Source organism: Neodiprion fabricii, chromosome 6 (genome assembly GCF_021155785.1).
Source record: "Neodiprion fabricii isolate iyNeoFabr1 chromosome 6, iyNeoFabr1.1, whole genome shotgun sequence".
NCBI lineage: Eukaryota > Metazoa > Arthropoda > Insecta > Hymenoptera > Diprionidae > Neodiprion > Neodiprion fabricii.
The window spans coordinates 27163002-27187202 of NC_060244.1; the positions used below are offsets into that span (position 1 = coordinate 27163002).

Here is a 24201-nt window from a genome sequence, read left to right on the forward strand (position 1 = left end):
GGTGGAAAAAAACCATCATTGAAGAAGTGCATAAAATTTGTTAGTCAGACAAAGCAAGTTTTTACTTGACAAAGCCATATAAAAAGAGTGAAATTAAAAACAATTGATTTGATGTCAGGAAGTAGAAACACGGTGGATTAACGACTGCCAACAGTAATATACGGTTCCGCTTGTAGTTTGTTACAAAATTTATGCGGACTTGTGCAATAGAATTTTCCTATTTTGACAGTAAATATAATCCTAGTGAATATGATCAAATACTTGCAGAATTCTATTGCACGTCACTTCTACATGAACTGGAACTGAATATATTTTAGAGGAAATATATTAAGATTACTGTGAGCAATTTAGGTATTAGTCTCTTACAAGATATTGAATTCTGACTATAATTTTATCCTCATATTATTATATTATGCTCGATACTTATACAAGCCAAGTATCCAAGTATTTACACTCCATAAATGGGAAACGAAGAAAGCTCATCAACAACGAAAGAAATAGTAAGTCATTAGTACATTTTGCCTCAGACTCCAAGTCTGCTGAAGACCCCTGGCTTCACGAGTCTTTTCACGGTTGCAGTCTTGTTAAACGTTACTTGCTTTACTGGTGACAATTTTGTCACACCAAGGCGGGCTTTTGCAGGCAAAGCGGATGCTTGCTGCGAGGCTAGAGAATAAAATGAAAAAATCATTATCCAATTCCCTGATGAACGAAAGTAATTCAAAGAAATGAGTATAGGACACGTAATTACCCAGTTTGCTTGAAGTAGCGAGCTTTCGGATGACTTTCGTAGTGGTAGGTGAGGGGTTATTGATGGTGATTTTCTTATTGACTCGTACCAACTGCTTTGCTTTGCCGAGAACAATTTTTTGTTTTTTCTCTTGGTCAGCTCGCATGGTGCCACCGGTAGGCTTTGAGGCCATCTTGACCACCTTTGTTGTTGTTAGGATTGTATTTCCCAGTCTGGTTGAAGAATTTTTCAAGATGCCAGGTGTCGCAGTGCTGCTTGTACCATTCTTCAGAATTCCAACGTAAGGTAGCTGCTCTTTTTTACCGTCTTTATCTCCCAGCCTGTTAAAAACACTCGAATTTCTTTTGAACACTTCTTTTCCTAATCCTGTAACGTTAAAGGTAGGTGTTGCCGTTTCTGCAAGGTTTGTCGTACTGGTAACCGAACTATCGCCAAGGCGATCGAACACTGTCCTTTTTTGTTCCAAAACTTTTTTCAATATCTTACGACTTCTCAGTGTTGTGCCTTTAGGCATTATTACTTTATACCCAACCTCATCTTCAGGTGCAATTTTTTTTGGATTATTATTATCCCAGTCTTCGTCGCTAGCTTCGCTCTCATAATCGTCGGAACACGAATCTAATTTTCTTTTAAGAGATACTTGGGATTTTGGCCTTTCAATAACACGCGATACAACTTTAGCAGCTACAGGTTTCTTTTTAGCCATATCTGACGAGGTCGTTGCTGCATTGGCTGTGTTTTTCATTACCTTTGTAGTGTTTTCTGGTTCTGTTTTGACTTTACCAGGTGTGGCACTTCTGGTTACCATTTTAATAGCTGGCTTTTTCAATACAGGCTTAGCTGTAATCTTTGACACTATCGAACCTTCAGAATCTACCAGAAATTTTTCACACGTAGTCTCCTCGACGACTTTTTTTGCATATCGCAAGATCGCTATCATATCTCCCATCAAAGTTATCCCCATCTCTTTCAGACTCGGCTTATCAAGTTCCGGCAACATATCCGGATGGATACGATTGTTCGAAAATACAACCGCATGTTTGGTTGCGACATCTTGAGGGAAACCAGCTCCGATGAAGAACTTTACCCAGTATGCTGCGAACAGAGTGAAATTAAACTTTAGTTTACACCGCTCATTTATAAACTGAGGTAAAAGGGAAGTTGGAGGATAATTCTTCTCTTCCTAACCTCTAAGTAATACACAACACGGCGTATGCTGGATTGTGCGACACGTCAATATTCATAATCGAAATTTATTTCAATTACCAGAGTTCCATGGTCATTCGAATAAGATGAGACGGTCACGTTGCTGTCTTATTTGTAAATCGTTTCAAAAAGATGCAAGAAGAAATTTGGAATGAAAACTGTACGAAGGGCATATGTTTTTTCAAACAATAATCACAGCGTAGACGAATGGTTTGAGGGAAATTCTTTTGATCGATAAAAAAATTTCTATCTTTACAAACGGGACGAAAAAGAGAAAGGTCCAGCGGATTATCTGTATGGAAATAAACAAATACGAACCTGACAGGGACACGGCCATTTTGTAAATCGCACCCAACGGCCGTGGATGCATGCAGACTACACAAGGGCATGAACTCGATGTAAACAAATAGCTGCCTGAACAAAGATGGCGCTGGTGTTCCTTGTGCAACGAAGACAGGGAAGGGAGTATTTGCAATGTCATCGATTAGTCGATCTTGAGCATCCCTGCAGCCATAGCGGTACAAAAATAAACTTAACGTGAACGATTACCGTGACAAGTTTTGTCAATTCCTCCATTTGAGTTCGCGCTCCTTGCCTAGCATCCAAGGGTGGCCGAATCGGTAAGCTCGCCATCATTTTCGAAACGCTTCGATTGTTCGAATCGAGGATCGATTCCACGCTGCCGGCACTCGCTAATCCATCTCGTACCAACCGCGCAGCACACTCTGACAATCGCCTGCATTTGTGTATTCCGGCGATGGGGGGCGGGTTGATTTTTCGTAAGCTTCCCGCGGCTTCAGCAGAATTATTTTCGGTACGCGTGGGTGAGGGAGGTACGCCTCGATAGGCTTTTACCCTGAGTTATTTTCGACACCTTCGCGCCGATATTCCCCGGCGCTGTTAAAGTGGAGAGGGGTTTCGGCGAGTAGGAAGAAAAAAAAGAAATAAGACCAGTCCACCGAGATTCGAGGAGTCAAGTCTTCTAGAGATACCAGGGACAGGGATTCGAGCCGGCGTGTGTCGTGCGTGCGTTTGTGTGTGTGTGTGTGTGTCAGATACTTATTACCCGCGGTATCCTCCGGTGGTGGGGTTCTCGTCACTCGGCTACGGCGGCAGCGGCGGCAAAGGAGGTTAGAGTGGGGATAAGTTTTGTCAAGCAGTGGTCCGATTGTCAGATTCTAGGCAGAGGGGTCAGCGCGAGGGCAAACGACGACACGAAAGGTTTTCTGGGCTTGGCGGGTACGTTTTGAGCCGCCTATTTGTTTTGGTCACAAGTTATTCTCGTACGTAGCGTTACGATTATCATTATTTTCATTTTTATTTATTTATTTTTTATTTATTTTTTATTCCTGCATTCTTCCTTTCCATTATTATTTTCTTTCAACGTTTTATTATCCCGCTCGTTGGCTCGTTCTCTTATTTCCTCTCTTTTTTTTCTTTTTTTTTTTTTTTCTTCTTTTTCTACTTCTTTCACTGTCGAAGTTCTTTCGTAGTTTAGCGACGACGACGACGACGACGACGACGACGACGACGAGTCATATTGCCGCGAGAGCGAGAAGAGAACGAGTATCGGTAGTTCGCTTCAATCGCACGAACGTCCGTTCGGTTTCCCATTATTTATTATCGGATATAAAGTGAAAAGTATCATCATCGTCCTCATCTTCCTCGTCGTGCATCATCATCGTCATCTTCATCTTCTTCACCCACGTTTACCTTTGAAGGGGCGTCAAGAATGAACGACATGGAGGCATACGGGGATGGGTACATGGAACCCGAGGAGGAGTGGGAACGCGAGGGTCTCTTGGACCCGGCCTGGGAGAAGCAGCAGAAAAAAGTGAGTCAATCAAATTCCAACCTTAGATCAATCCGTACTATCTACTCTGTTTTTTCTTTCTTGCTTTTCTCTTTGCTTCCTCTCTCGCGATCAGCCACCGCGTAAGTTTGCTTCGCCTAGATAGAGAGGGGGAGAGATATATATATATATATATATATATATATATATATTATAGATAGATTACTTACCTATGTAGCAGAGATATCTCGTCGAACTAGGAAGAGAGGAACGTTCGTCTGTAGTATACAACGTATGTATGTACCACCTATGTACATACACCGCCACCGCATTCCTCTGCTCCTTGCCCGTTGCTTCGACGCCGCGGCCTCACCCGTATTTTTCTCGCTTGCGACACCGCGATTCAAGTTGCCCAAAGCGGTGAACCTTCGTCGGCGTTTACTTTTCCTCTTAAACGATCCATCCGGGGGCTGATCCGTCGCGTTTTCCGTCGTTACGTCAAACCGAAGCCGCGAACACCTAGGTTCACGGATTCCTCCGCCTCCCCCCCCCATCACTTTGCCATCCCTCTTCCTCATTCACCTTATTATTCTTGTTCTTATTTTTCTTTTCATTGCAACGCATTCAGCATTGTCCCGTTCACCTCACCTCGGTCTACTTTAAATCCATTCCGTTTCCGACCCCCCGTCGTTTCGCACCAGGTATATTATTATACCTATCTATCTACGTACACACATGCGATGCATGCACACAACAGCTTGTGTAACTTCAAGGGAACTCCACTTTATCGTTGGCCTAGGTCGGATTAGGCCGTGTGGTTATTTCCTTATTTGCGCTTTTCTCGTGCTTATCCTCGTTTGTTACGTGTCCGTATATGACATCCATTTCAGGGAAGGGGTGTGATTCTTACGATTGGTCGTACGAGTATGTAGAATAATTATATGTATATCTTGGGAAATTAAAACTTGACATTCTAACTCGTTTCTATTACTGTTACTAGTACTACCACTACTACTTCTACTTTTACACGATTGCCAATCGATCGGGAAAAATCAACCGCGGACGACGGTTTCTGTCGGTTGATATTATTCGTTTGCTGTCCTATAGAAAATCGTACTAGTTTCCTTTTTTTCGGTAAAAATTTTGGCAGTCGGTCAAAAGTTTCTTCCACGTCTATGCGGAATAGACCTTCAGATTATATTTTTGGATTTTATGACAGAAATAATCCTGCCTTGACTCACGATCAGAGATGGAATGCTTGCGCTCGGTTTCGTTTAACTAAATGTGCCGGCGGTTTGATGAAATTAAAAGTACATAAATACTCGAGGAAAAATTCATTTGAACACTGCACGTTCGATTACGATGATACTCTTGAAACGCGCAAGTTTACATGCTATACATTTTTCTTGTACGTTTTACTCGGAGTTTCGAGAGAGAGAAAAGCTTCAAATGAAGACAATGATGTAAGACTGGGTTAAGAAAACAAAAGTAAAGAAAAAAAAAAAAAGTAATCAATCACACATCTGTGTAAACACGGTAAACGGGCGTTCCGCCGTTTATTTTATAAACGATCCGTGTAATTAATGCGTGAATACGGCGTTGAATAACTTCTGGTTCGGAAGCACTTCATCATACTGAAATTATATATAGCGAAGAAATTTTCAAATATTCGTACATACGTGCATACTCAATTCCTTACGGCACTTTTACGTCTTCCGTCTTTGTTCAAAGGTCGGCTATGCAATCGGTCCAAAGGTCGTAAGTACTACTGACATTAGAGAATCTCGTACAATTTTCACCCGCTTTATTATAACTCGTAATAAACGTGCACGTTACTCGGCCACTCGTAAACGTACAACAAATAATTATTCTTTCGTTAATACGATATGACGATGATGAAGTTTGATGCAGATTCATCGCGATCTTTTGACGATTCAAACGTTACTATATGTATATTGTTATAATTGTTGGGTTTCAACGGAATTTCTTATTCAATGGAATATTTATGTATATCCGTAAAATATTTCAATCCGCGATTTGCATTCCTTACAACGGCTGTTGTTGTCACACTTCTGTATCCGCTTGGTGGTTTTACTACATAATCACGTCGTACATCATTCACCCTGCTTCCTCACAAGCAAGAACTTACAGAGAGAGCAAGTAGGTTATTTAAAAGTTCCAAGAAGAAATTACCGCGCCGATAGTTCGTTAACGTGGTGCTCAAATCCTAGAAGTTACATCGGATGACATGTTTCCAATATTTTTCTTCATTCCTCACCGCGATTGTTGATACGATCATAGTTATGAGATCAGATCACCGCTAAATTATTCCGTTTATAAGAAGTTTATAAAAAATTTATGTTGACCACCTTTCTAGTTTCTCCCACGAATAAATTGAACACAATTATTTCCCATCTCTGCTTGCTATCAGTGAAATTTTATCCCAATAGAACGCGTATCGTGTCAAAAAAGAACTTTTCATCACTGTAATTTATACTCAATTGACTTTAATGATACTAATGGACGTATCGCCAAATTCGCATTATTTTCTATCCCATCGTACTTCTTGCATTTTTGGAACACATGGGTAATAAAATTATCAGCGAGTCTTTTAGTGCATTCCGTAGTTTAACGCTGCAGGGTATTATTTTCTAGGAAAAACAAGTCGCGTGACCGTTAAATAAATTGTCGTCAACAGGCAACAGTCATATTGTATTAAACCTGTAGAAACGCGGTACAACGTATATCTATACCTATAACAATAAACGATCACGCCGCGCAATTGGTTTAATTACATATTTAACCAATTTCTCTCAACCGTGACAGATGATATTCAATTATGCACATATACATACATCGATTACTGAGGACGCGGTGAAGAAAAAACAGAGAGAGAGATAAAGAGAAGTTTTTATCTTGGGAACTTGAAGGGAGAGATAGAAAAAGAGAAGGAGCGGAGAGGAGGCGAGATCACGTTTAACTCGTTTCCCGTTTTACGAATATTTCGTCGCTTACTGTAGACAAAAAACGTTGACGTCCGAGAAGCAGCGGGTAATATATATACATATATACATATATATTTCCGTGAAGAATGTTATTTTTAATTGATTTTTTTTTTAATCCCGAATCATTGACCTTTCGAACGGTTGAACGGCTTGCCTTCAAACCGGCCGTCGGCCAATATCGAAATTAAATCAGGTTCTGCCGTGTATGACCCACTCTACACAGGCAAAGAAAAAAAAAATATATATATATATATCACGCAGCGATTAATTGTAGCCCGATTCCACGTCTATCGGTGTGTTTGATATAACCGATCGTGTTTGCAGATTTTCTTGAGGAAAATCTATTTTCGTACAACCCGTATGTGTAATTTGTCAGCGATAAATAGCGATGCACGAATACTTTGAGAGAGAAAGAGATATTTTATAACACACACACACACACACACACACACACACACACACACACACACACACACACACACACACACACACACACGGAAATAGCGATCAGCGGATTGCTTGCTGCCGGTGCTCGATGATCATTTGAAACAGTTTTCACACGTGGCTTTTTTTTTTCTTTTTGCCTCTTAATCTAACACATTACGCACCAAACTGCACGTTTAGTTCTTAACATATGAATATTATACATAAATTTACGATGCATGTATAGGTATATATGCCGTATATTCGATGCGTTTTAAATAGCTTGAAAATAAAAAAAAAAGAACTACTCTGCGCGGGTTGATCGATAAAGCGTCGAAGACTCTTAATCTCCTCAAAAAATTCTCTCTCTCTCTCTCTCTTCCTGTCTCTTTTTTTTTTCTTTTTTTTTTTTTTTTTTTACAAAGTTTCCTCAGGATCACTGCCCGAGACGGCACGTGTGAATCTGCTCGTCGAAAGTCGAGAAACACCAGGAACGAGTAGAGCAGTCTCGTATTATAGCTGTTCAGTGAACGTTGCCAAATAAAGTGTCCCTGCAAATACTCAATATTTCGTACAACGCGTAATTATATCGACACCACGAGTCTTCGAACGGTTATAAATATTTCTTTGTACAAACGACGTCGTAATTCGTTACCACGTATTACCGATAATGTTTTATTATATTTTATCATATAAATCTAGATATATGTATATTTATGTATAAAACACGTACCACACTGTTCTCACTTCTATCCATTTCTCAATCGTTGAGAATTTTATATTCGCAAACACATGCGATTCTTTTCTATTAAATTGGGTCAGAACAATATGTCAACCAGCACAATATCAATGTTGTTTCGTTCCGGTTTATTCGAGGGATAGAACAGAAGAAAAAAATGAAAAGAAGTAAGAAGTAAGAAAACTTTCTGCTAACTCGTACACAAATTCAAAGCACCACATATACGTAATACCTGGATGTATAAAAAAAATATTTTGTTATGCGGAATCATGACGCGAATCATCGCGCGATATATTTAATTAAAAACGTCAATGAATGGTGTAATAATTAAGTAGTCGAGGTTTAGTGTACCTATATTTTTGACGATCCGCTATCGTTTCACGTGTTTATTATGTGTCTCTATTATACAGACCGTATATGAAGCCTGATCTGCTGACTGGGCCATATTATGCATGGATGTATGTAATAATATTGAATCGGGTCTCAAGTTTCAATATAACACGAACTATACGTGATCGTATTCACGTTTTATGCGTGACATATATATATATTACATGGACAGATTTAGCTGTACCTGCAAACGAAGAGTAATTTTCATCTAATAATAAAATATATATTCATATAAAATAAAATATATATATATACATATATATGTGTGTATGTGTGCGTGCACGATGTATATAATCTATAAAATTATTTTCCATGTGAAATTGGAATTTCATAGAAAAAAAAGCAAACGAATCATTCGCCGTTAAATATACCTATATGCTAATCTTTTCATAAACTGGAAGTTACGCAGAGTTTTTACGTAGCTATCGTATGCGTATGTACATATACATAAGTTAAAAAATGCAGATATATAACTTCACTCGTTTTCCGAACTGGTTGTAGAAAAATGATGAGACCTCTAATTATACGGCTGTATAATATCACGCTCCACGATGTTTAGTGAAAAACACGTTACATGTACATACCTATACATATATGGAGAATATCTCTAAGATCGAGTATATTTATAAGGTTTAAGATTGCGGGATGAGAGGTACTTCTAAGTAATGGGAACAACCGCTACACTTGGATTTATATTACGCGAAAGTGGTTGTGATGTATTATAATCATGTGTTTTACATGTATACGTTCATTTTTCTTCGTATATTTATGAAATGACGCGTACTTGCAATTTGCATGCGTGCATGCTCACACTTGACTCAAGCTTATTAGGTATACACGTCACCAAAATCCCGCTAAAGGGAAATCGTATCATTTTCTGTCGTTGAATGATCAAATTAGGAAATCTGAAATCGGAATCAGACGTGACTCAAGTTGGTGTAACGTTTATGTAGCGAAACGTTGAAATTCAAATTAGTACTTTGTACTATTTTCAAAATCTCAGTTCGTTGATGCTGTATCAACAGTTTATGAAATTTCAACTAATCTTAAAGTTGCAAAATAACGACTTTTTACAAAAATGCATCGTTACATTGACGTTGACACTAAAGACAACTTCCCAACTTGTACAGTTTTCGAGGTATTTCGGTTAATAAAGTATTTGAGTAATTCGAATCGGAAATTAGTCAGCTTTTAGAATTCTGCTACCGAGTTCCGGTTTCACGAGGCTTCGTTTAAGGCTAAACACCAACTTTTTAAGGGGTACGTAAGAAAGAAAGGAAAATAAAGAAAATTGAAAAAGAAAAACCACGCCAATCGACATACATACGAAAAGTTAACGTGTACTGCAATTATTATTATTGTACCGAATGGTCTTATCGCCGCCGGTTGACGATTCGCGTGAGCTTTTCAATTCGTGACAATCGTGACCGTGCGAGATATTGTAATTCGTATATACACGCGTGTGTGTGTGTGGATGTATGTATGTATCCATGTGCTGGATAGCCACAGCATGAGTAATGCGAATATTATATCTTTTTGCGGAAGTATTCGAGTATCATCCGCTTGTATAAGCATCGCGGTGATGTTTCGCGGAAATCGCGTGCACATCATCGTACTTACGGTGTACGAAGTGATGAAAGAGAAATTCGAAGAGCATGTAATGGTGGGCATATAAGGTACGAGCAAGATTACAAAGGCAATCTTTATACGGACAAAATTTTAACCACGCATTATTGTTAGTGATATTCAAATGAAACTATTAGATATTCCTGTCTTTTTTTTATTCCGTTTCTAATGCAGAGTGCAGATGCAGCAGCTGAGTGTGCTTTTATATTTCGTAACAATTGACGTTGTAAATCACGTGCCGACATTTGCGCGCCTGGGTATATATGGGCGGCTAACCTTTTCCGGCAAAGGCGTAAAAAATTTGTCTCTTGAGTTTTGGACCAAATATGAGGCTAACAAAACGCCAAAGATTAATTAAATTTTATGAAATATTCTTCATCGAACATGATTTTAAACCAGGAAATAGTTACGCAATTTTATTTATAAAAATAAACACTGGATTGTGTTATATAGAAAAGGAAAGTATGCAGAGATTATCAGAAAATTGATTACACATTTCAGATTTGGAAAATTATTATTGTTGCATAACTTGAACGTTGTTATACAGGTTGATCGAAACAGGTATTCGAAACTTTGGAGAATAATCTTTACGCAATACCGGATGGCGATAATCGAATGCGATAAGCTCGAGAGGCGACAAGCTGTGTAATACTAGTTCTAAAAATCGAAGAAATTGTGTAAAAATAACATCAAAGAAAATAATCGCCCACACGTGACGGAATCGAGTCTCACTAAGTATATATATATATATATATATACACACACACACACACACATCTCTTTTAATCGTTTCTTTTCCCCCGATCGTCTAATTTTAGGATTATTTACACGCATTGTATCATAAATCACGACCGAATGATGAATGACCGAAGAGCAGAGAAAGGTTTTCTTGTACACTTTCCGATCGATCTGTGATTCACGCTAATATGTCATTGTATGTGTATGTATTATAGTAATCGCTGCAGTTATTGCAAGAGTTATGAAACGAGACGGTGGGGCAGGGTTGAAATTCCGAATTTGAAAAGATCCGAATTTTTTAGTGGCGAAACTTGAGGTAAAGAACTCAAACTTAGACGGAACGTCAAAGTTTCGTAAATGCAAAATTTCGAAAGGATACAATGCCGGACAAGGGCGTGAATCCGACAAGTCAAAGTTCCGAAAATGCGAAAATTATCCGGAATTATCGAAGATTTCCAGTTCCGTTAATTTCTGGCTTGGTGAAATTTAACCACTTTGGTCTTTGTCGGTTTTGAATTTTCTATACTTTTACGTTCGGAATCCTGATCATTCCGATTTTCGGTTTTACCGATTTTTCACACCGACTCGTTGAGCAAACTACGTTGTGTGAGTATATTTTAACTTTCGGAATTTCACTTCATCGAGACTTTATTTTTAGGCACTTTCGGATCTTTACAAATTCGGAACTTGAACCCCGACCCGAGACGGTTGGCGGAATTCTTCCCTGTTTTTAGCTGCAGATTGTATTTTACGTTAAATTCAAGTCGTACGGCATACATATATGTGTATACATAAGCAGCGACAAGGGAGCGAACGAATTAGACGTGGATGATTATTATGGCTTCGCGCCAAAGCCTCATCGCGCCCACAATCCGCCGCGCCTGTCTGCCCGCAGCGGATTGGCCGCAGGGAACAGTATTTCGGTATAACACACGAGCTCTGTAACCGTTTACGTAAAATGATGCGTGTTCTTTCACCGAGAATCAGCTGTGGTGGAAGAAATTGCAGAGAACGCGGTTCGAGCCCTTAAAAGCGTCATTCCGTCCGCCGTCATCGCCATTGACCGATTACACAACCTAACATTTTTTCCCATTCTTTACTCCCGTTTGGTTTCTACATATTTTACACATGTTTTTACTCGTCGACGGAATCGCAACGCGTTTCAGGGTGGCCGACGACGTCGTCGCGTCGCGTTGCGTTGCGTCACCAGGCCTAAAACCGGGGTCTAAAAGTGACGACTAACAAAAATATCTTTCAACGTCACCTCTCTTTCTCTCTCTCTCTCTCTCTCTCTCTCTCTCTCTCTGTCTCTCTCTCTCATTCTCTTTTTATATTTCTCTCTCCCTCTATGGCTCGTAATTTTTTGGGTAAACAGACTGCAATCGTCCAAAAAAATACACACAAACACACATATATTTGTTGTTTTCAAACGATTTACAATATACTTTGTATAATGATGTGAATTATTTTTTATTTCTTTACAAAATTACCACTACTTTCCCCATCGTCATGATATTCCGCATCTTGTACGGTTTTTCTTGACACTCGATATTTGACTCATCGATCTCACAAAGAAAGATAATTATTCTTGTAATGTACTGTACCCGTGTAAACTGTAAACTTCCCAACGGGGAAGTTGCCTTCCTTTCATCGGGGGACACGGACTCGTGGCAGGGTGCACCTGCAATTTTATACATACGGCAGGTGGTTTTTTTTTTCTTCTTCTTTTTTGTTTTTTGCACCGGGCATAACACACCTAACAATATGTATGTACATATATAAGGTTACACACGTTGAATTTCAACGATTTTACAATTCTTCCTGAATATAGATATATAAGTTGCAGGCAACGCCGTGCTTCTTCCTTATACACCATTTCGATTTTGTATTGTATAATACGTATATTTCAGTACATTGCATCAAATACAAGTAAACTTCGTGCTTTTTCCGAAATAAAGTAAATTTTCTCCAACGCCTGGTCACCGAATGTCCGTGTTACAGTTAGATGTATAAACCTATGATAGTTTTTACAATCGTCGCTGCTATTACGTCAACGTGTTTGCGAGCGTTAATTTCTACAAATATATCAGTCGCGATGTTATACGTTACATACACACACACACACACACACACGTATATGCGGTACTTTAATTAGGCTAAAACGATCGATTCATTGGACGGCATATTTTCTTTTTATGCTTCTCTACACACGCAGCGTAACGCTGTCGCTGGATCGTTATCGATCTATTGTTAAATATCGTTTATTGGACTCACGCATAATATTAAAAATTTAGAATAAAATCTAATGTATCGGAATACGATTTCAAATTCAATTTATAATACATATATCTCGATTCTACGTTTACTGATAACCAGATTCACTATCCAATACGTGTTTACGTCGGATGAATCGATAAAACGTTTGTCTCAGGGGGGGGGGGGGGGGGGATTCTGCATTAGTTGATCAATACGCGATCAGTATTGAGGCACAACAACGTTGAACGATAATTTACCTCGAATAGAGGTATACCTGTAAGCATAATATAGCATGAGTCGGTGATTTGTAGAATTTATATTTCTTATCGTTGTACAGTTATGAGGTTATGTAGGCATACATATCGTTGATGCATCTGTATATAACGATTTCCTAACGACCATTCGGTCGTGACTCAGAACGCATTCTACGCATAATATGATATTTTTTTTCTCTTCGCTTGTTTTGTCTCCCCACTGCGAAAGATATATTTCACTAAAAAAACAATTATAAGATATATTTTCGTACGTTAGAAACATTTCAAATTCATATTTACACGATTTACTACCACTATTAGTACTACTAGGTACTTTGGTACGTATGTAGTAGTATAGGTTAGGTATGTAGAATTTGCGCGCTCCGGGAAAACGGAAATTATCATCAGGTAGACGGATGGTTTTGAAACGGTTGCTACAGCGGGAGAAGTCGATGTTTTACAAATAGATCGTAGCTCGGATTGAGGGTTAGGGTGGCCCATGTCCAATTTTGGCCCGCCGCCGCGTTACGCTGCCCGTATTAAGTTTCACGCAATATTTTTCTTCGCATGAGAGTAAGGAAGAGAGAAAAAAAAAATTTTAAAAAGAAAAGAAAAAAAAAGAAGAATAAAATTGAAATTAAAATAAAAGCAAAAAAAAAAAAAAAACCATCCATTCTTAGACGCGCAAACGGCTCACAGATCTACTTGATTCGATCTTTTTTTTTTTTTTGCATTCTACGTAATATCAAATGTTAAGGAAAAAATAAAACTACGACGGATGCGTAAATTCGAAGAAAAGAAACAATTTTTACATTGTTCATGTTGTGGTTGTGAATTATCGTAATGCTGTTACGCCTGTTATTCGTCCTGCCAATTATAAAATCGTAAACGTTTGCTAAGTAGCGTAATAACTGATACTCTGATATAACAATTATATTCTAATCTTTTCTGTGCAATAAAGTTGCACACTCTGCAGGATTATTGGTATAACGTATAGATTGGAATTTATGACAGAATTAAAGTTATCGTTGAAATCGTATCAAAATACTCTTCTGTAGCTTACGACTTGCTCAAATCTGATTTTCTGAAGAAAGTGGTAATTGCGCTTTTAGAAAGCATTGGTTTTTTTTACTTTATCCGCCCCTCCCTTTTTTTTTAAATGGAATTAATTTTACGGTTGGATAAGAATATAACGTTGTATTAGATGTTTGTAAAAATATCTTTACAACACATGTAGAGCCTCGGAATTAATTCTTAATCAACCCAGGATGCTTTTAGATTTAGAAAATTATTTTAAGAACTACCAGTCAAAATAGAATACAGAATGCTTGGCTGTTGAATATTTGTGGATTCAATCAGAGCGCCATTCATGGCTTTGATATTAATTGCTTACCGATGAATCAATTACTTACAATTTATCATACATAAGATAACACGTTGGTAACTCTGTCAAATTCTGTATAATCAACTGTGATATCTTATTCATCCGATCATCAATTACTCCAATCACATCAAGTCGAGAAGATATTTTAATAGCATGAAATTCGCAATATGTTTCCTCATTTTCGCATACTGAATAAAATTCTGACCTCTTACTATCCGGTTTGCCAACAAACTTATCTCTTAATCGTAGCTAGAATATATTTTGAAAAAACAAGCTTACAACCGGTTTATCCTGATTTTTATACCGCATCGCTTATAAGTTTCAATTGATATTGAATCTGGTAGAGTTGAATTGACGTCTGACTGAAATTGATCGAAATTAGACGAGAATAAATCATATATAATTTGCTAATATTTGTCACAGTTTGAGCAATTTTTGTCTGCGTAAACAGTTAGTCATAAGCACATTACACAATTAAACGACTGTGTCACATTAGCCAAGGTTGCATAATTCTTGGGATCCAGAGGATATTAGCTAAGGTCACGAGACCTTGCTAATCTCAGACTGGGTGCAGCAGAAAACCTTAGCTTCAGTCTCGGCATGTTGCAAAGCAGTAGGAAATGCCAGTTAGGAATCAGGTCGCGAGATATATATAGCATCAGGGATCGGGGTCGCTACTAAAATACACACGAAGCTGTATCTCACCGCAAACACAATTTTCTGTTAAAATTTCTCCTTCGTATAATGTCGTTCTTGTTTAATCGCTACCAGGCTTCTACCACACTTTTTGCCAAGTATTTCAAGGATGCGATTTACCTTCGATCAGAATCATTTATCACCTACTGGGTGATTCTTATATGCTATACCCAATATTTCGTTTCTTTTCCTAAATAAACTGATTCGCAAATTCTTTTATCGGCAAACTCATTCTGCGCTTGCAAAATGCTTACTTCTAAACTGTGAGCCTTGTAGAGCCTTGTAACAATTTGTTCTAGAACTTGCGAGAGGAGTGTAAGCATAATTCTGATCCTTACGTTATGTTTGGTTAGCTAAGCTTTAGGTGTGGCATCCGAATCGGTGATGTGTTGAAATAATACAAAGGCAGGGCAGGAAGTGAAGCGTATTATCTTACTGCTTATGCTTTGCAGATCTCAGCATATTTAAACATGTATAAACGTAGAACTATCTTCGAACTTGTAACGTTATCAAGTACACAGCATTTGGACTATTTTCAATGTAATTTACCATAGTTGATAGCAAAAATAATAATAATGTCACTGTGATGAAATCGTAATTGTATTATAACGTATTTGGTATGGAGACACTTATCATTCTGGGCACCCAACACCAACAAGGGACAGATTATCTTATCCCAAGTATGTTATAAGAAAAACAAAAAAAAATTTTCATTGAATTGCACTCTAAAATTCAGTCCCAAACATGCCAACCTTGTGTATTTTGCTTACAGACTTTTACTGCATGGTGTAACTCACATCTCCGAAAGGCTGGAACTGCGATCGAATCAATCGAGGACGACTTCAGAAATGGGTTGAAACTTATGTTGTTACTGGAAGTAATATCTGGAGAGACCCTTCCAAGACCAGACCGTGGCAAGATGCGTTTCCACAAGATCGCTAATGTCAATAAGGCTCTCGATTACATCGCCAGCAAGGGAGTCAAACTCGTGTCTATTGGCGCTGAAGGTTTGTGTCGTCGTTATATGTTGTAAACATTTGAGTAACACTGTTATTAAAATCTTCAATTTGTTTTTTTTTTTTTTTCCCCCTCACTAATTAGTAACATTATTTTTGTCATTCTAATTTTATTGGCATACATTTTTTCGACCACTAATCCGTCTCAACAATTTTACTGGGCTCTGAAAAATGTGAATTTATTGGTAGAAATCGTTGATGGTAACCTGAAGATGACTCTGGGAATGATCTGGACCATCATTCTTAGATTTGCAATTCAGGATATCTCTGTGGAAGAGATGACTGCCAAAGAGGGACTTCTACTCTGGTGTCAACGAAAAACGGCACCGTACAAAAACGTCAACGTCCAGAACTTCCATTTGTCATTCAAGGATGGATTGGCATTCTGCGCTTTGATCCATCGCCATCGCCCTGACCTCATCGACTACAACAAGCTAAGCAAGGACAATCCTCTGGAAAATCTGAACACCGCCTTTGACGTTGCTGAGAAGTACCTCGACATCCCACGGATGTTGGATCCCGATGGTAAATTTAGCTCATATTTGATATTAGCAATAACTATTACAATGCGATTTTCTACAACAACCAAGAAAGAATTTAGGAATCAAAGTTTACAAGGATACATCTTACAAATCGCTGTGTAACAAATACACCTGAGGTGTTTTTCATCACAACTAATTAGCTTCTAACTTATACCTTTCTACTGTGTATAACATATTTATCCCATTTAGTTGTAAATTAATAATTCTTCCACTGGAATTTATGAAGTTAACATTTTCGCGAGTCATACTTGTACAGGTTTTTTCTGTAGCGACCTCACTAAAAAAAGCTGTACCATCATCAATTCGATTTAATGATAGTAGTATGTTCCTTATCGTTTACAGGTGTTATTTCTTTTTCTATCTATATAATGCGGTTTGGGTGTGGAAAAGATGTTTTTTTTTTTCGTTAGAATCGATTGCTATATCTTGCTCGGCAGCCATATCATTGAAATAAAATGACATTTTATGGTTTTGATCTCGTTTCAAACCAAAATAACGGAGCTACGTTCAATTGAAATTGTTTTAATCAATGTTAACAGCTGTTGTAAGATTTGATAATGTGTATGTAATAGATTTGATCAACACCCCGAAGCCGGATGAACGTGCGATCATGACCTACGTTTCCTGCTACTACCACGCGTTCCAGGGCGCCCAGCAGGTCAGCGCAATGCATTGCGTGTCCCTTATTATTCACAACCCCATACACATCCTTATGTACAAAGTAAACCCTTGCGCATCGTCTTAATCGCACTGAATAATCGTTATTCATATAATATATATTGTGTACAAACAGTACAGCGATGTACATGAATCGGTCACGCTTTCAAAGCTTTTCAAAGATATTTATCAGCTGACAAAATTTTCGCCATTTTTCCCCATTCTTTATGCATATTTGTATCAATTACAGAATTCTAAGATTCTAGCTTAAACCTGTACAGTACACAATCGAAATCATTCGCTTTTTATGCTTTAATTATTCATACCTATTGTATGAATGCAAACTTGAGCTATGAAATGACCGATTCAATTGAAAACTTACAATTGCCTGTGCATAGGGAAGTACAAAAGTTTACAAATATACGAATTTGCTTGGTGTACCTGTTTGAGATATGAATGATCTAATCCAGCTGACAAATTTTAATCAAGACTAATGGACAACCCTATGTTACAGTGTAAATTTTATCTTTGCATTGAAGATTTGACGAATGTCTTAATTAATCAATTAATTAATGTGATCAATAGCATATTGATGATGTTATTTTTTTTCAACTAACCTTGCATGGTTTGCGTTTCGATTGTGTTTTTCTAGACATGAGAAATACTGCTATGCCCGACGAGAGAGCAGTGATGACTTATGTATCGTCATACTACCATTGCTTTAGCGGTGCGCAAAAGGTGTGTGTGTATTCCATTTCCATTGACAATAATTCCTAACTACTATTATTAGCTGTTACATAATGCCACTGGTATGTACAGTTCTGTTTCTATTCCAAGACTCAGATTTATCAAATCACGAAGCTTTTGTAATTCAAATTCAACTTTCTAACTACAGGACAGTATTTCTACTGTTTATAATTCAAACTACTACCGAATATGAATTATAGAACCTTGTAAAATGTACCGCATGTTATGTATGTTCTTGCGTACGTTTTACATAGGTTGAAATAACAAAAGCGCCAAAATCCGTAAGAACAAATTACACAAAAATTATAACCCTCTGCGATGCATTCGATTTATTCGCGTATGATATTCGGCTATAGGCGGAGACAGCTGCCAACAGGATTTGCAAGGTTTTGAAAGTAAATCAAGAAAATGAGAGGCTTATGGAGGAATATGAGCGATTGGCATCAGATTTGCTGGAATGGATAAGGCGAACTATGCCATGGTTGGCTAGTCGTCAGACAGATAATTCGCTGGCGGGTTGTCAGAAGAAACTAGAAGAGTACAGGACCTACCGTCGTAAGCACAAGCCACCGCGTGTTGAACAAAAAGCAAAACTTGAGACCAATTTCAATACTTTGCAAACTAAACTCAGGCTGAGCAATCGTCCTGCTTACATGCCTACGGAGGGAAAAATGGTCTCGGATATCAACAAAGCATGGAAAGGTGAGTAGAAGTGAGAAAAAAATGATCATCATACAGAACGTTGATACAGAATGAGTGTATTTTGAAATGTGCAATAGTATATGGTTCTTTTTTTTTTTCCAACTCAAATACAGTTCAAATTACGAATAAAACTTTACAGGACTTGAACTTGGAGAAAAAGCGTTTGAGGAATGGCTTCTGTCAGAAATGATGCGTCTTGAGCGTCTTGAGCATCTTGCTCAAAAGTTCAAGCACAAGGCAGACGCTCACGAAGATTGGACCGCTGGCAAAGAAGAGATGTTAACATCTCAAATCTTCCGCCAGTGCAAGCTCAACGAATTGAAGGCGCTGAAAAAAAAACACGAAGCCTTTGAATCCGATCTTGCTGCACACCAGGATCGAGTTGAGCAAATTGCTGCCATTGCTCAGGAGTTGAAGTAAGTAACAAATAGGTAGTTATTAGGTAACAAACGGTATTGCTTATCCGTAATTTTCAATAATTTATTTATATATAAAATTAGCACTCTGGAGTATCATGATAGTGCATCGGTCAATGCAAGGTGCCAACGCATTTGCGACCAGTGGGACAGGCTCGGTACTTTGACTCAACGCAGACGCCAGGCTCTGGATGAAGCGGAACGAATTCTTGAGAAGATCGACGTTCTGCATTTGGAATTCGCCAAACGTGCTGCGGTGTGTACTTGAAATATCAACTAATTTGTCATTTTTCGATCATTCTTTGAAGCATATTGAGGATTATGTTAGGCAATTCTGAATTCATTCGTGCAAACCTGGATGAGTAGTGATCATTTTTGATTTATTCCAGCCGTTCAACAACTGGTTAGACGGAACTCGCGAGGATCTTGTCGATATGTTCATTGTTCATACAATGGAGGAGATTCAAGGTCTCATGGATGCCCATGCAGCATTCAAAGCTACGCTAGGAGAAGCAGACAAAGAATACAACTCCATTGTTGGTCTCGTTCGTGAAGTTGAGTCGATAGTCAAGCAGTTCCAGATTCCTGGCGGACTTGAAAACCCGTACACTACCCTGACGGCATTAGTAAGTCTCGCGCTTTACTGTGGAGAAGAATATTCTAAGACTAAAAACTTGAGATTTGTTTTAAGTGTAATTACAAGTTGAAGATTAATATTTTTCAAACATCGATTATTTAGGACTTAACTAAGAAGTGGAGTGACGTTAGGCAACTGGTACCACAACGTGACGGTACTTTAGCTGCCGAGCTACGCAAACAACAGAGTATCCTTATGTGTATTATGTTTAATATTGTCATGGTTGAATACCGCATACAGATAATATCTTATTGTACGTTTAAATGGGTAACAAGTTTGGTAAAACTAACTCATTCAATTTTGGTTTGTCAAGTACTGAGCGTTAATGTCAATGTTATAAACAAATTTATGTTACCTTTTATGTGTGTTTGGTGTATATTGAATTTGATGAAATAGCAAACCTTAACTTGACGAAAAGATAATGAGATGTTACGTCGGCAATTCGCCGAGAAGGCCAACGCTGTTGGACCCTGGATGGAACGGCAGTTGGATGCTGTGACTGCTATTGGTCTCGGCCTTCAGGGCACTCTTGAAGATCAGCTCCACCGATTGAAGGAATATGAATCAGCTGTGTACCAATACAAGGCGCATCTTGAAGAACTTGAGAAGATTCACCAAGCTGTGCAAGAAGGAATGATCTTTGAAAATCGGTATACACAGTACACCATGGAAACTCTTCGCGTTGGTTGGGAACAATTACTAACTTCCATCAACCGCAACATCAACGAGGTTGAGAACCAGATTCTTACTCGGGACTCGAAGGTATTTTATTTCTCTATATCGAAATACCTTACAATCAATTGAAACTTGAAGTAATTTTGATTATAATTTTTTTTTGTTTTTTTGTTTTTTTTTCATCCAACAGGGCATTACACAGGATCAGTTGAATGAATTCCGTAGCAGTTTCAACCACTTCGATAAGAACAGGACGGGCAGACTTGCACCAGATGAATTCAAATCATGCCTTGTCTCATTGGGCTACTCGATTGGCAAAGACAGGCAAGGTGATATTGATTTCCAGCGTATTCTCGCCATAGTGGATCCTAACAGTTCAGGCTTTGTACACTTTGATGCGTTCTTGGACTTCATGACGCGTGAATCCACTGATACTGATACTGCGGAGCAAGTCATTGACAGCTTCCGCATTTTAGCTGGCGATAAGGTAATTACTTTACACTTCTCGAAAAAAAGATGTGATCACTGAATTCGCATTATTTGGTAAAATTAAATATCGTCACGTTTATGAATTGCAGCCATACATCCTGGCTGATGAATTGAGGAGGGAATTGCCTCCCGATCAAGCTGAGTACTGTATCCAACGAATGCCTCCATACAAAGGAATTAATGCCATACCTGGAGCCTTAGACTATCGCTCGTTCTCGACTGCTCTATATGGAGAGTCTGACCTATAAGTCTTTGCTGTAAAGTATACGAAATTATACCTTTTCCACTCAGGCATATGAATTGTGTAAAACGACACATACCATATCATAACGCATACCATCATCTAGTTGTAACGAATCTATTCAGGTCTCTATGATGTATCCATAACCTATATAAAATATATACTACAATCTTAAATAATTAAAAAAAAAAGGTTAATGATAGAAAACAAAACAGATTCACGCATTTTGACATAAGATTCATATTTTTCTACCTAAAACTAGTTAGTCAAAAAAACGTAGAGTTTATCGTTTTGGACAAGATAAATGTCTGCGAGGAAAAGGTTTAATAACAGCAGATTACATTTTCGAAACCCCATTATACGTTGAGAAGATAAATATATATTAGGGGTTATTTACAAGGGGAAGGGACTGGAAAAAAAATTTCACACTAATATCAATGGAAAATTCGATAAATCTTACTTTAAATTTTGACAAAGGCATTCCATTGAACGAGCACTGGAGTCCACAATTTCTATCCTAAATACTGATCCTTACACTTGACGTGTGATATTATTTCCCTTCCCCCCTACTCCAGACGATAGTTAAGCTACGATATTTTTCTAACATGAAAATATATGCTATTGTCGTGACCATATGTCAGGAATATGTTGAATTCATATTCATTGAATCGGGATGAAAATAGTTTTTTGAAAGCACATTTATGAACCATCGAACATTTCATTTTGAAAGTTATTTGACCACAGTTTTAAAATATCCTTACGGTTCTTGTCCTTTTATCAAATGCTTGGAATTTAAGTCCCGCTCGGAAATACGTTAGGCATAGAATATTCTTAAATATTAAAAATGTAATTTCGTGCATTTTTAATAGAGCAACAGCAGCTATTAGAATGTAATGGTTATTTAAGTGATTCAAAGCAATTATCTTCTAATATTTGCTGTGGAAGTTTTATTATCACTCGAAGCCTTTGTTGACAAATTGCAGTTTTCTGTTCGACAGATATAGTAGCGAGACTGTACCTATTTTCGAAATACTGTGACATTTGTTACAATCGAAATGTGTCTAATATTCAGTAATCTTTGTGGCAGGCGCAGTTGAACAACCATAAAAATTTATTGATACGAAATAAAAATTCAGTTTCAATATCTAAGTAGCAAACATTTCAGTATTTTGAACACTTATGTAACACTTGGTCATAAGTGACTCATATGCCAAAAACAAAGTGATTTGCCATGTCCAGTTTAAGGGAGCACAGATTTGTATCAGGTCTTCTGTGAAATAGACTTCATCGATAGTTTTTAATTGATTGTCAGCAGTGCAAGTTCACTCAAGAACGTGATGTAGTTAGTCGTCAGAATAGCACAGCAGGAATTGAAACTGAGAACATGAATCTTGGTTCATGACAGTACTTTTATTTTTGCAAAAAATAAATTCTGATTAATATCGTTACATACCAATATTGTGATGGCTAGATGTGAATCAACTCTGTGCTCCTGGTAGCGATTGAATTTGTAAAGATATTAGCTTATTGATAAAAGAAGAAGAGAAAAACGGATGATCTACAGAAATGAATTTTTCCGCCCAGAAACAAGAAAACTGTACGATCGAATCGAAATGAGCCTATTTAAAAAAAAAAAAGATAAAACCGGCGTAACGAGTTATAAACGTGTCGCCTTGTAAATTTAGATCTTTAATTAATTGGAAGACAAAAGGAGATGAACTGAAAAAGTTACATAAAAGAAGAAAAACAAAATGGTCAAAGCGATACAATTGAAAATTATTTATTTATTTGATTTTTAATTATTTATTTTACCGATATTAATTACTGTAGTGAACGAAACACTTTTCAAAGTATTTATTTTTATAAATATTTTTGAAACATTTATCGGACCTGTGGTCTATAATATTAATCTCTGCAAAGCAGCTCCCAACTATCAGTCATCTCATTGACGTGTTATTATCGTACGTACATACGACAAAAGTCATTCATCTAAATATACTTAAAATCATTGTGTAATTATTGATATATCATATATACATACACGCATATGTTCTCGAGCATATTATCTTTTTATTTATAAAAAAGAATACATATTCAATAAGTTTTTTGTTTGGCTTCAAGCTTCACGCGCTAATTCAAAAACAGTCTTTCTTTGCGCCTTCACCGTCTTAAGGGAGAAAAAAATGTTTACAAAGACTTGGCTTTACGTAGTTGCAGTATGTTATAATATTTAAATATAAAATTATTATAATTGGAAAAATGAACATGAACACGTATGAAATACGCACAAATACATACCACATGTAACACGCAACGTAATACAAGATGTAACAAAACCTACAAAAAAAAAAAAAGAAAACCAATAAAAAATGAATTAATATATATACTATACAATATTATATTATTATAAAAATTATACCTATGCATATACATGTAATTCTTATACATATATACATATAATTTAAAAAAAAAAATACTATCGTAAGGACTAATTTAATCAGACAGATCTATCATCCCATATTGTACACCACATCCATCGAATATTAATTTGTTTTGCCTATTTCACCACCTACTACACTAGTGTAATTATGATAACTGTAAAACGACAAAGTTATGCAAAAAATAAAAAAAAATCTTGGGAATTTAGCGATATTTCTCCGTGCATTGATTGATACAATTGTTATTTTTCGAACGATTCAGAAGTTTAATTTCACGTGTTTCGAAAAGTACTGTTGTTGGTAATTGTTATCGTTACAGGTACGTAATACCATTGGTAATACATTATACATATTATAACAGTCCTTCATGGTGACATGTTT

At 37.4% G+C, this 24201-nt stretch overlaps 2 protein-coding genes across 6 annotated transcripts; one reads left to right on the plus strand and one right to left on the minus strand.

Annotated features, from left to right (window-relative positions):
• Positions 1–372: 372 nt before the first annotated feature.
• LOC124184861 (uncharacterized protein C19orf47 homolog) lies at positions 373–4158 on the minus strand. 3 transcript variants are annotated; one of them, XM_046575016.1, is made up of 3 exons: positions 3980–4158; positions 752–1846; positions 373–666 (listed from the first exon to the last, which is right to left on the minus strand). In XM_046575016.1, the coding sequence occupies exons 2-3, from the start codon at positions 1749–1751 to the stop codon at positions 524–526; spliced, it is 1143 nt and encodes a 380-aa protein (XP_046430972.1). In that variant the 5' UTR covers positions 1752–1846; positions 3980–4158; the 3' UTR covers positions 373–523. The 3 variants fall into 3 exon arrangements, with proteins under 3 accessions (XP_046430972.1, XP_046430970.1, XP_046430971.1); XM_046575014.1 differs by lacking the exon at positions 3980–4158 and adding an exon at positions 2276–2455; XM_046575015.1 differs by lacking the exon at positions 3980–4158 and adding an exon at positions 2018–2240.
• On the plus strand, positions 2726–23055 carry LOC124184851 (alpha-actinin, sarcomeric). Of its 3 annotated transcripts, none has more exons than XM_046574983.1 (13): positions 2726–3196; positions 3679–3791; positions 16033–16267; positions 16466–16801; positions 18128–18213; positions 18579–18924; positions 19064–19340; positions 19425–19596; positions 19730–19966; positions 20080–20164; positions 20396–20739; positions 20843–21139; positions 21231–23055. In XM_046574983.1, exons 2-13 carry the CDS (start codon positions 3690–3692, stop codon positions 21387–21389), a joined length of 2676 nt encoding a protein of 891 aa, XP_046430939.1. In that variant the 5' UTR covers positions 2726–3196; positions 3679–3689; the 3' UTR covers positions 21390–23055. The 3 variants fall into 3 exon arrangements, with proteins under 3 accessions (XP_046430939.1, XP_046430940.1, XP_046430938.1); XM_046574984.1 differs by lacking the exon at positions 18128–18213 and adding an exon at positions 17391–17476 and having other exon boundaries at positions 2728–3240; XM_046574982.1 differs by lacking the exon at positions 18128–18213 and adding an exon at positions 17391–17476 and having other exon boundaries at positions 2728–3196.
• The last annotated feature ends 1146 nt before the right edge of the window (positions 23056–24201 follow it).